The following is a 12,419-nucleotide window of genomic DNA, read 5'->3' as shown; positions in this document are numbered from 1 at the left end:
ATGTCGACACCAATTGCAATTTATACTCCTTCAGAGCCTACTGGACCGCCTCCTAGGGATTTGCGTGATATGAATAATATACCATTAGTTGCGGTAATTAAGGATCTAACAGATTTTTTAACTGTCAGTGATCGCATGGTTGTTAATCGAGATGTACAAAATGCAAACCATCGTCTTAAACATGCTCTTAATTTATTAATTCATCGCTGTAGAGAAACATACGAAGAACGCGATATATTAAAAGCAGAACGCGATCGATCTCGAAAAGAACGTGATGAATTACAAGATGAACTCGAGGTTCAAACGGGTTTGTTAGGTCTTACACAAGATGAGCTAAATAACGTACAAGATACTATTACTGGTTTAGAAGCTAATTTGGCTGAATTGGAACGTGAGTTTGGTGGTATGCGGACGACTAATTGTCGTCTTCAGCAGCAATATAATCTTATGAGAGGAGAACGTAATAGAGCTATAGGTGAACGTAATAGAGCTATAGGCGAGCGTGATGCGGCACGAAATCGGCTTGTATATGCCAATAATCGGGTTCTTTTTGGAATTCGGACATTGGGACGTCTTAGGAATTGACTTTTCCAACAAATAGCCGCTCTGCGTATCCAAGTACAATGGTTTCGGATTAGACAATTGAACCCTCCTCCACCTCCTCTCAACCATCCACAAAATACGATATGGCTGCCGTTGGTATAGCTGCCCCTATATTTCATGGTCGGGAAGATGAAGATCTTAATCTTTTTATTGATAACTTTTTAGGGTATATTAATACCGTTGGTATTGATCCATTGGACGATGCCGGTGCGCCTCCGGGTCGGGTGCGAGCGATGGGGTTCTTCGTAGCTGTATGAGAGATGAAGCGGCGAGGTGGTTTGATGCAGAACTTACTGGAAAAAATTGGGAACTCTCGAATATTCGGTTAGTGGCTACTGCAAATGGTGGAGCCGGTGCTACTCGCCGAGCGTTCAGAGCTTTAGCTGTTCCTGAGGTTGCTAATGGATTACATGTTGGTACTTACTTACCCGGGTCTGATGCTGATGTATATTCAAGGGTTGCAGGTAATGCGGCGGTAACCGTTGGAAATGCATTTTTCCCATCACGCGCTGATATCGTTAGAACGAATTTTAAAGTTGAAGAGCAGTGGAAACGTGTGGGCGGACGTCCTACTCATCAACCCGTTAATGGGTTGGGAAATCATGGAGGTCCATTTAATGCTGCTGTCCAGAATCAACCAATAGTCTTACAGGGGATTCTCCTGGATCAAGCATTTATGCATATGCGCACAAATTTTCCAACCGTCGTGGAAGAAAGACTTCAAATACGATTTAGTAACCTTTACCAGGAACAAGGTGAACCTGTTCGATCTTACTACAAGCGAGTTGAGAGGGCTGGGGATATTGTAGGATATAATCGAATTATGGTTACTGACCAGTTCTATAGAGGACTTTTGCCGGAAAACGTTATTGAAGCTTCCAGAATCGGGGTGGCACCTCTTAATACATTAATTGATAGATTGAGTGATCTTGAGCGACGAAAGGGCGAAATGTTCTATGGATTACAAAGGCGTCAGGGTATTGAAAAGGCTAAAAAAGAGGAATTGGCTGGCTATACTCATCCCGTGACTCCACACAAAGGTGCTGTAATACAAAGGTCGACAGACGTTATTACTCAAGAACGATTACAAGAATTGCTCAATGGCACAAGCCGAGGAACTTACCAAGAATTTCCAGGCACAATTTAAACAATTACAAGCATCTAAGCCAGTTCGTAAACCACCGGTCTATAGACAACAGATTAAACCTGTTCGGCCAAAGCCACGGCCACGCGTTGTTCAGGATCATCAGGATCCTGATTGGGATGATGGTTATGTAGATCATGATTTTGGTGATGACCCTGGTAACCCTGATGCTCCTGAGTGGACTAGTGAGGATGATCAACATGTTATTGATCTTATTATGGGATATGAGACGTCTAAAAGATTTCCAAAGAGACTTCAGAAGGCTAAAGATAGACGCGATGATCTGGAATTAGCCCGAGCAATGAGAAACCTCGATCTTAATGATGATGCTATGGATATTGATACTAATACCGCAAGTTTTGATGACTTGAAAATTGTTCCCGATGAGGAAGGTGGTTTTCGGATTTGTGCGGTTCGAAGTACAAAAAAAAAGTAAACTCGGATAAGGGTGTAAGTATCTCGAAACTTCTTAAATCTGTTCCAAAAAAATCAGTTAAAATGACTCCTATTAAGATTCCTGTGAAGGTTACTAGTAGTAAGCCCACACTTATAAAAGCCGTCACCAAAAATGATTCATTAAGTTTATTAAGGTCTGCAGATTTTAGAAAATTACTCCGCGAGATTCTTCGGGAAGAATTAAAGTCTGCTCGTAAAAGTACGGAGATTCCTGAAGACCTAGTTGAGGAAAAACAAGAAGAGGATATCAGGGAAGATGACCTGATGGATATTGACATAGCTCGTTTGGAGAATACTAAAGATCTTTTAGCGCTGGATGGGGAGGTCAATGGGATAGCAATTCAGTGTTTAGCAGACACTTGTGCTAACGCGTCTTTTATTCAGAGGGAAGCCGCTGAAGAATTAGGGTTGGATATCGACAAGAGTATTACACATAACATATCCGGCGCTCCGGGTTCTGGTAGGACATTCGGCATGGTAAAAGGTGTGTCAATCAAACTAACCCCTGATTGTGTAATCACTGAGAATCTTGCGGTTTTAAGCGATTACAAGCATAGGGAGATTGGATTGAGCCGGACGTGTCTGAAACGTTACAATTATGATGTCCATGAATCACGTGAACATATCGCCCTTACTTGTAATGAGAAGAATGTTTTTATCCCGATAGTTTCTGACGTGAATCGAGGAGACAAAAAATAAGACCTTTTAATTCTTCTATTTTTTTTTATTCCCAAAATTTGCGAATTAAGTCAGGGACATCCTCCTTCAACCGGTCAGCAGGTTCCCAAGTAGCCTCAGTGTCTGGATAGCGCTCCCACTTAACCAAATACTGGTCTTGACCTTTTCTAATGCGATGCCGAAGTATCTGCTCAGGAACAAATCTTTCAGGTTGTCCTCTTATCACAGAGTCAGGTGGAGGCTTTTCATTAATAGGAACTACTTGCAATTCCTTTCGGGTATATGCACATCTGGATACACCTAATCGACCATATGGCCCATCAAGAAGATACGTAGGAGGCTGTTCGGGTGAGAGGATCATTTTTTTGATGACACGGATATTGGGATTCCATCTTATGTCTCCTGTACGAAATTTTCCATGAAGTTTATTACCGAGTACTGAGATAGGTTCATCTAACTTTACTCGGACACGTGCTCCTTCAGAGAGGAGGTCTGTCTTTTTTGACACTTTGGGTGACCCTGTCGGAATGTCTGGGGGATTTCTCTGCCAGAGTTCATTTACTTTACTCACTATATTATGGAAATCTTCTGACCATTCCATGGATGTCACCCCGGTTTTCAACTCCTGTGCTACCATTCGTTTAAGAAGGGGTTCTTGGATGGCTTGGATAGCTCTTTCAGCATAAGATTGCTGTTTATGCCTTCCTGGCTCTCCGAACCTCATCATTACCCCTAGGCTGTTCAGGAAAAAATCACGTACCTGGTCGTTAGTGAATTCTGATCCGGAGTCCGTCTCCAGTCAGTGTGTTGGAGGCTTGATACGATTTCTTCTGTAGATTTTGACAAACCCGTTTAGAACTCTATTTGCAGTCTTATCCTTTAGGGGTTCTGCATCAACTCTCTTTCCTGCAACTTCCACCACTACGAGAAAATAGTGGAATCCTTTGGGGTCAACTGGCATCTCTGCAAGATCTGCCTGATGTGTTGCATTTGGTTTCCATACAATTACCTTTGGGCGTTCTGTTGACTTTTCCTTTAGGGGCTTTTTGTATAGGTTGTAGTGCTCTTCACCTTTTAGAATTCGTGCTGATATTCTGGAGAGATTGTAGTACTTATAGTAATTCTCTAAGTGTGACATATTACGACAAATTAAAGGAATGGTTTTAGACTTCAAATCTTAAAATGACACGTTTTTACTGCCTAAAGTGCAAGAAGGAAACTGAGACGGCTAGTGAAATACAAGATATGACTACAAATGGGCGTTACCGGCTGCATGGTGACTGCACAATTTGTGGTATGCATAAGAATACTTTTACTGGAATAGACTGGGTGATCAAGAAGAAGACTAAGGAGAAAAGGAAAGAAACCGCTGCTAAGAGACAGCAGACGGCTTACAATCGGCAATGCAAAAAACTTGGACAGAAAATCTTAGATTCTGATGACGCGTGTAAACAGTGTATTGATAAATGCCTTAAGGAGGCAAAAAAGAGGAAGACGGATTAGTACTGTCTTCTAAACTTATCTGGATATGCTCTATTCTCAATACTCATTATTCAATTACTTATTTTTTCTGACGGGGGCGGGACGGGGTTGGTCTTACTGGCTTTATAGACCTTCTAGGGGCTTACCTGCTAACTTATCTGGTTTGCTATCTCACTGCTTCCAACAGATTATTAGACGGAATCCTGATCATATGACATAACTATGACAGAATGACAGATCTGGGGGGTAAAATCAAAACTTTTTTCTGGGGATACCCCTCTCCCGATTTTTCTGAAACGTCTGTCATATCCGTCATATCTGTCATACCCCTCTGATTCTATCGTATTTTCCTCTCTTTTCCCTTATTTATCCTTTTTTAGTATATTGTTATATGACTGATGTTATTGACAGATGGTGACAGATATAGGGGATTCCTGATCCCCCGTAGGGGGAAGGAGGTACTGCGACGGGTCGTAGACCCGGAGGTGGGTGGTGCTTGCACCTCCCACACCCAGCCCGACGACTGTGCGTCAATATACGGATGATCCGAAAAAGACATCCAAGATTATTGACAAGCATTTGCGAAATCAGAATTTTATAGTTTTTGATTTTACTAAGGCGATAGATGATCCATTAGCGATTAGACTAGGTTGGGCTACTCCTTTGAAGCTGGACGAGTAGAATCTGACTTCATGGATGCCAGCTCTTTTTCCGCCTCCTGCACCTACATCTTCAGATCTTTGATCTCATAGCGCATTTTCTTATTTGTATTAACCCACTCATTGTACTCTAGATTTACATCTCGCATGAACTTCTCGAAAGTTCTTTTATTATAATCGAGCAGGTGCTGGGATAGTACTTTAAGCTCATTCATAACCCGGCGATTATTCTCTTCCTTGTGATCATACTTTAGCGCCTCCGGCCAAGTGATATTATCAGTTTGAGTATCATTATCTGAGACAAATATAAATGGTATTTTTTTGAACGATGTCGGGCATTCTGGCCAACTTTGGGTTCGTCTCTGGCGTATTAATCTTTTCTGATATCTAATAGCTTCATGTTTTAAAAATGACTCTACAATTGGATTAATTTCACTGGCCTCTTTCTCAGATAATGGGTTATGCTTCCGTGATGTGAGACGAATCCATGCCTCATTTATTATGGAAGCTGGTAACTTAGCTAGCAATTCAGAATATGCTTGGTTAAATGCCATTATATATTTATACATGGCGCAAAAAAATGGAATTCCATGAAATTTCAAAAAAATAGACCACCAGGATCAGTTTTATTATAATACAAATAATACATTTATGGCCTTTTTATAAATAAGAAGAGACACGCTAGATGGATCAAAAATTTATGTCACACATGCCTAGGCCATAAGGTGTGGACAATATATTATTTTATTAAGGCAATATTCGAGATCTGGGTTAAAGACTAATCTGGAAAATTTGGCAGGTAATACATGAAATGTATAGCGCCTTCAACCAATTTTACTAGGCTATCATATATGCAGATTATTTAGCATAAAAAATAAAGTATAAGTTATACATTGCGCTTTTAGCTAAATGATATTAATCTTCAATAGTCTATAATTAATATATTTCTCAGTCGTTAAACGAATGTGATTTTTGTACCATCTCTCAATCTTAATGTGGGCTGATTAAGATGGTCTATAGATGGTAATAAGTTATTTTGTTTAGCATACTGAGATGAGATAAATATTTCACTTGTAATCCCTTGCTCTGAGCGCCTTTGGCTAGAACTTGATGATTGATAAGAAGTTGGTAAAATCATTTCTTGTCTAGTAGGTGAAATATAAGCTGGCTCGAAATTTGGAGCATTTGGCATAGTATATTTTGCTTTAGATTGTGCATAATTTTCATAGCTAGCCGTAAAATTTCCATCAATATCATATGATACCGATGCCAATTTATCCTTTTCTGAATGTGGAGTAGATTGGGATGAAAGCTCTAGCTGAAGACGATTAATTTTAGCCTCTTTTTGTAATATGTATTGTTTATATTGCCAGATCTGAAATTCCCTTCTATCAATAGTTTGGAGAATTTCATTTCTTCTTGCATGTTCATTCGAAATAGTATTTCCAGAAATACATCTCTTCAAGTGATTATCTCCATAGCGATCCTCAAAAAGACTATTTGCAGGTGTGAAAACTAAGGAGTTACATACACTGCAATATATATAATTGGTTGGACGATTATGAATCTTATCATCTACATATAGCTTTCCATACATTCCCTATAAAAAATTTTTGTCGGATACATTCCAATTTTTTTCCGAATTTGTTGAAAATACTCCGATTATACTGATAACATTCTGATTATATTTCAAGTTAAAATTTAGAAGTTTTGATATGGTAAAAAGTATTAGGAAATACTCCGAAAAAATTTTGAAGATATTCCGAATTTGTATTCAAATTGAAAATGTTCCGATTATATCCCGATTATTTAAAATATTTTTATTTACAATATATTTCAATAATACAATTTGGCCCATATTTGACCTCAATTAGTAACGGTAAAGATCAGCAATTAGACTCCTAAATCAATTAATTTACACTTTTTTTTAACTTTTTAAACTCTCCTTCATTTTTCTTTCCCTTCCCTTCGTCCTTTCTTTGTCCTTCCCTCTTTTTGTCCTTTCCCTACCATTTCCTTTTCTTTGTCTTTCTTTCTCCTTTCCCACCTCGTACTTTCTGTTGAAAAAAAATCCTAAACGAAACTTTTAGCCATTTTTTCGGTCTCCTTGAACGCGAAATTTTGATAAGTTTTTCAAAATTTTTTTATTTTATTTTAACGAACTTTATAGCAGTTTGTCTTTTTTCTTTTTAATTATTCATTTAACAAATGTCTTATTAATGTTTCATTTTTTCTCTTTTTTTAATGGACTAGCCTTGAACATATGGAAATTTTGCGTGGAATCATTAATCTTTTAAATGGTAGGAAGGGTTTTTGGACGTGTAAGAATCTGGCGAGCTATTTTCCTGTTCTTTTTATAATTCATCTATGTTAACAAACGGTACTAACAGTTCATTTCATTTCTTTTTTAGTGGCTCTTTTGGTCTCTGGAGTGTGCATTAGTAAAGTATTTTAACAAAGAACATTTCATTTTTTTTTTTGTTCTTTGGAGTATCTGGACATGCAGGAAAATTCGATGAGTAAATATTTTTCCTTTGAATTAATTCTATTTTAAAATAAAATGATTGCTAACATGTTTTTTTATTTTTTAGACGACTTCTGATTTCAAAGCACTGGAATCATAGTGAGTTTTTGGAATCTTTCAAAAACTAATTTAAAAAAATGTTTATTACTGTAACATTTCATTATTTCTACTTTATAGAGATCTGGTTAAATCTTGATTCTGAATCTTGGGTGAGTTTTTGAAAAAAGTCTGAAACTTTAATAAAATACGTTAGTATGACACGTTTACTATTTTCTTTTGTAGGTTTTGGCATCTTATTTTTGATCTATAAGCGAAACCTAGTATGTTTTCTAAGTGAAACCCTTCAAAAAAAAACTAAGAAGCTTTTATCCAAGGTATCAATCCACCTCTTAAGTGCAAAAATATCACACCTAATAAAAAACTCGAGAAAGTGGTATCACTACCTATTCCAATTTCTAAGAACGTCACCTGATATACCAATATCTCCAAAAATGGACGAAAATACTCCAATTTCTGAATCATTTCCACATACTGATATTGCTATTTCATCCATGTCTATTTCTTAATGATCATCAAGTATAGTTCTTACTAAAATAAAAACTAATGACGCCCAATTACCTTTACGAGAAAGGAAAAGAAGGTCAACATAACCAAAACAACAAAGGTCACACAACACTTGTAAGAAAGCTAGAAATAATGATGGAGAATCTTATTAATATAGAGAGTCCTATTATTAATGTATCAATTTATTTATGTATTATTGAAAAATACATAGGTCACATTCATGAATACTTTCAGATAATATCCTACAAATATAATTGAAGTGTATCTTGATTGCATTCAATAAAACTTACTGAATACTTTCGGATAATATCTGTGTAAATTATCTGATAATATTCCGTTTAAATTTCATAAATTTACTGAGTATAATTTGAGTGTTTCCGGGTAATAACCTAAAGTATTATTCCGAAAAATGATCACTTTTCGGAATGGAATCATAATAGTAAAAATCGGAACATTTTCGGAATACAAAAACCAGATAAAATTCGGAATACTTTCATAAAAAATTTTTTATAGGGATTGTGATATATCCATTCTTAGAAAGGATTTCCCTGGAATAGTTCTCTTCTAGTATTTTCCTAAATGGATCACGAATACGAGAGCACCACATTTCTGGTGTTTCATGATCATATTTATGTTGTAAAAGCTGTATTGCTTTTAATATCTTATTATATTTATTATCACGATCAGGCAAACAAAGCTTATAGTAAGCATTACTATCTAAATCCATCTTTATAAATGTTTAAGCGATAAAATAGTGTTTTGTTGATTTATAGTGTTTTTAGCTGATTTAGCAATATTATACTCTAATAAATATCAGATTCAATTTTATAAGCGATTTTATCGATTTGTAGCCGATTTAGTGAGACTAAACTCAAATTCATTTTTATGGGATTTATATAGGGTCATATCTAGCCGGCTATGCTAATTTTATATTTACATGCATATGCACAGCATCTTCGGCTAAATCAGTTTGTGGCATGATGTACTGTATATAGTATCACAAGTGATCTCCACCAGTTCCCTGCCAGTTCCTCGATAGTTTTAGGAGAGTTCCGAGTTTCCATAAATCACGAGATTGATCGACCAATCAGATTTCACCTCCATTAATGATAGCTAAGCCACCGTTATTTTTCGATTAAATCATCAAACTTGAATTGTGCGACGGAAAGTTATAGAATAATTAATAATCAATATAATTACTGTAGCCTTTGAAATTGCGTAATATTTGTGATCACTCTTTTCTCCAAGTATATAAAACTGTACACATAAACATGTACGGGAACGACGATTTTACTATTCCGGGAAATATGTCAACTAGTCAAAGTACCCAATCAACCCAAAATACTGCAACCACCTCTTTTACATCCACTTCCGATGTTTTTGAGCCCGGCGAACTGAAAAGATATCGCAATTACTGGTGGAAAACTGGTCAAATGCACTCGAAGGCCAGGTGGGAAGAGGCAACGTAAGTCATTTTGTTATTTACTTCAACAACTTGACTATTTTTGTAAGCTAATTGTTGATTTATTGTTCAAGTTTACCGTATGAGCTAGCTACTGAGGTACCTTTTGATACTTATGTCGAACGTACGGATAAATATAATATTCACGGCTGGTGGGAGTGGGAAAATGGGACCGTCCGTGTCATTGAATTACCCACCAAATTTCATGAACGTTGTGTTGGTTCCATAATCGATGAAATTGCTATAGCAATGAGAAGTGTGAGGGGCACTAATCTCGGCATGCTTAATGATGGATCTACAAGTGAGTGTTTGTTAGTTTCCTTTGATACTATTAGCGTTAGCTAAGTCTATCTCTAACCCTTGGTAAAAGCAACAAAAACTCGTAGAACAGGCAAAGAATCTGACAACGCATGGACACCATCAGCGAAACCTCGATTGATTAGGGGCGGATGTGACAGAAATGGGGTATGAAGAGTTATTGTCTTTATCATTTTCTGATTTTATTTAAGATTTAACAGTATTAATTTGACACTACATTTTTAGACTCAGCCCTGGCCGAATCTAGTAATCGAAATTGCGTACACACAATCTGAAGCGGATGTCAAAAGAAAAGTCGAAACTTACTGGCTTCAAGCTGGTCGGGCTCATGATGCCATCGCAATTAAAATAGAGGAACCCGTCGCACCTGCTACAAGGCCTTCAGTGATGACGGTAAGAAATGACAAGAATTCGATTTCTGCTCAATTTCTTTAGTAATGTCCGATTGTTGTTATATTCTTAATAGGCTTGGCACTATTGCATTAATCATCCGCGAACGGCTACCGGTGCATTTAATCCCACGATGGTATGTTATATTTTTATATGCTTTTAGTAAAAGTTAAATCCGTAGAAAATAAATTTAAGGTATTCTTTTATTTAGTATGAATTTGGAACTATTAATCGTAATGGAGCTCAGATCCAACTGCAACCTGGGCAATGCGTTATCAACATTCAATTGGCATGCCTTTACCATGGGGTACCGGCCAATGTTTTGAATCCACCACCACCACCACCTCCTCAACTTCCTCCACCTAACCCCTTTGCTACTTTACCTAATCTCATTCCCATTGATATGTTTTATGCTCATTATGCTGTTTTAAATAATTAGATTTCAATACTCTGTGCTAGCAATGAAGAAAATTTAGTAAGGGAATTCAAAATTCACTCAAATGCGATAAAAGTTTTTCATAAAGATTGTATCTTTTTTATATTGTAAAAATAATTATCTCCTCATAGCTTTAATTAATATAATCACATGAATCATCATGAATAAAAAGTTTTTTGCTTATATTACTTAATGAAGTGTCTTACGTTGTTATATTGCTTTAATTGTATTTTCGTCTATCCGCATAAACTTTCTCGCATCATAATCTTTTTTCAAATTATCATTATTATTAACTGCCTCATTTAATAAGTTAAATGTTGTTGGATAAGGATTTAGATTACGACATCGATCTTGATCTTGATCTGCCATGATTGCGAAAAAGGCTTTTTTCAAGTAATCTGGGCCTTTATATATTTGCAGAAATCTCAAACATTTTAATGGACAAGATATATTATGATAATCAATTATATTTGGAGATGAAAAAAATCTCAATCTTGAAAGGCTCAATAATAAGAGCGTAACACTCTCAAATGAAGATATAAAACAGGAATCACTCAGTTTCGTTTGTTTACACGCATAATGACGCTATCATGCATTTCTCTCAAATGAAAGTATAAATCGGGAATCATTTAATTTACTATCATGAGAGTTAATAATCACCTGATAACACATGTATAGATTTATATTTACATTTGCAAAACGCACACATTTTAAAAATCAATCAAAACATTCTTTATTGCAAAGTAATACATGAGAAAGGGCCGGCCGGCTAAGTAAAAAATGAAAATAAAAAAACAATAGAGTAGCAGGTTGTTTCAAGGTAGGAATAAAGCATAAATGCCTGCCGAGCCCTAACCCATATATTGGCAGTTCCTTACCCGCTACTCCGCATTATTATTAAAACTAGCTACCCATGCGTTTATCTGATTAACTGTGCTAACTGTGCTAACTTTACTACCACTAACACCACTATAAAAAGTTTTCACTGTTGAGATTTTAATATTCCCTCCAAAACTACGAATATCCATTACTACCGAGAAACACATCTCATCAACAGTATAATTCCTCGCCTTCATAAGTCGATCAAAGTGTTGTTTAAAGCGAATTTTAATGTCTCCAGTAATATCAAAAATTCCAGATAAATTGGAACCTTCAGATGAAGAGCTTGAACTAGTTGAAGCTGAGGCAGAGTCTAGCGAACTTCCCAGTCCAGATACATTAGTTTCAGATTCATTGGACACGCTTTGTTGATCAAAATCGGCTCTTCAGACAACCGCATAACGTTGGGCCAAATCATTTTGAAGAATTTCAATAGAAGCTTTGATTGATGTAAATTCGGACGAAATGTTTCCAAAATCATTATGACAGGCTTCTTCGATCCTATCAAGCCTTTCGGTAACAGTACTGATCATTGAAAAGATTTTCTGCATCTCCTTAGTGAAGTCATCATCACGTGCCTTGTTTTTTTCGGCTTTCGCGGTAAGTTTATTATTAAGATCATTATTGATTCTGTCGAGCTTCTCAGTGAAAATAGAATTAATATCGGAAATACATGTGTCAAATTTATCATTAAGTTCAGTAGAGATCTGGTCATGAAGTGACCTCTTTCCCGGTATATTATTTAGTATACCAAGATCGATGAGAATTTTAATGACACGTGCAGAAAGTTCATCGGAAATTTTTTGTTTGAGATTTGACCACAT

General features: G+C 36.5%; 5 protein-coding genes across 5 annotated transcripts; 2 read left to right on the top strand and 3 right to left on the bottom strand.

The window, feature by feature from the left end:
• On the top strand, positions 1-585 carry OCT59_020435 (uncharacterized protein; the record flags this gene model as incomplete). The annotated part of the gene is made up of 1 exon (XM_066149179.1): positions 1-585. The coding sequence occupies one exon, from the start codon at positions 1-3 to the stop codon at positions 583-585; it is 585 nt and encodes a 194-aa protein (XP_065990118.1).
• A 5,392-nt stretch (positions 586-5,977) lies between these two features.
• OCT59_020434 (uncharacterized protein) lies at positions 5,978-6,619 on the bottom strand (the record flags this gene model as incomplete). Its single annotated transcript, XM_025329028.2, has 1 exon — positions 5,978-6,619. The coding sequence occupies one exon, from the start codon at positions 6,617-6,619 to the stop codon at positions 5,978-5,980; it is 642 nt and encodes a 213-aa protein (XP_025164319.2).
• Positions 6,620-7,712: 1,093 nt separating this feature from the next.
• OCT59_020433 (uncharacterized protein) lies at positions 7,713-8,837 on the bottom strand (the record flags this gene model as incomplete). The annotated part of the gene is made up of 4 exons (XM_066149178.1): positions 7,713-7,780; positions 8,165-8,233; positions 8,401-8,433; positions 8,705-8,837. The coding sequence occupies 4 exons, from the start codon at positions 8,835-8,837 to the stop codon at positions 7,713-7,715; spliced, it is 303 nt and encodes a 100-aa protein (XP_065990117.1).
• Positions 8,838-9,381: 544 nt separating this feature from the next.
• Positions 9,382-10,907, top strand: OCT59_020432 (uncharacterized protein; the record flags this gene model as incomplete). Its single annotated transcript, XM_025323148.2, has 6 exons — positions 9,382-9,575; positions 9,647-9,873; positions 9,943-10,037; positions 10,116-10,283; positions 10,357-10,416; positions 10,492-10,907. 6 exons carry the CDS (start codon positions 9,382-9,384, stop codon positions 10,717-10,719), a joined length of 972 nt encoding a protein of 323 aa, XP_025164318.2. The 3' UTR covers positions 10,720-10,907.
• Positions 10,908-11,597: 690 nt separating this feature from the next.
• OCT59_020431 (uncharacterized protein) lies at positions 11,598-12,419 on the bottom strand (the record flags this gene model as incomplete). The annotated part of the gene is made up of 2 exons (XM_025329758.2): positions 11,598-11,979; positions 12,058-12,419. 2 exons carry the CDS (start codon positions 12,417-12,419, stop codon positions 11,598-11,600), a joined length of 744 nt encoding a protein of 247 aa, XP_025164317.2.

This window comes from Rhizophagus irregularis, chromosome 3 (genome assembly GCF_026210795.1).
Source record: "Rhizophagus irregularis chromosome 3, complete sequence".
In the NCBI taxonomy this organism is placed as follows: Eukaryota; Fungi; Glomeromycota; class Glomeromycetes; order Glomerales; family Glomeraceae; genus Rhizophagus; species Rhizophagus irregularis.
The sequence above is the reverse complement of the archived record's forward strand: the minus strand, read 5'-3'. Positions and strand labels throughout refer to the sequence as shown.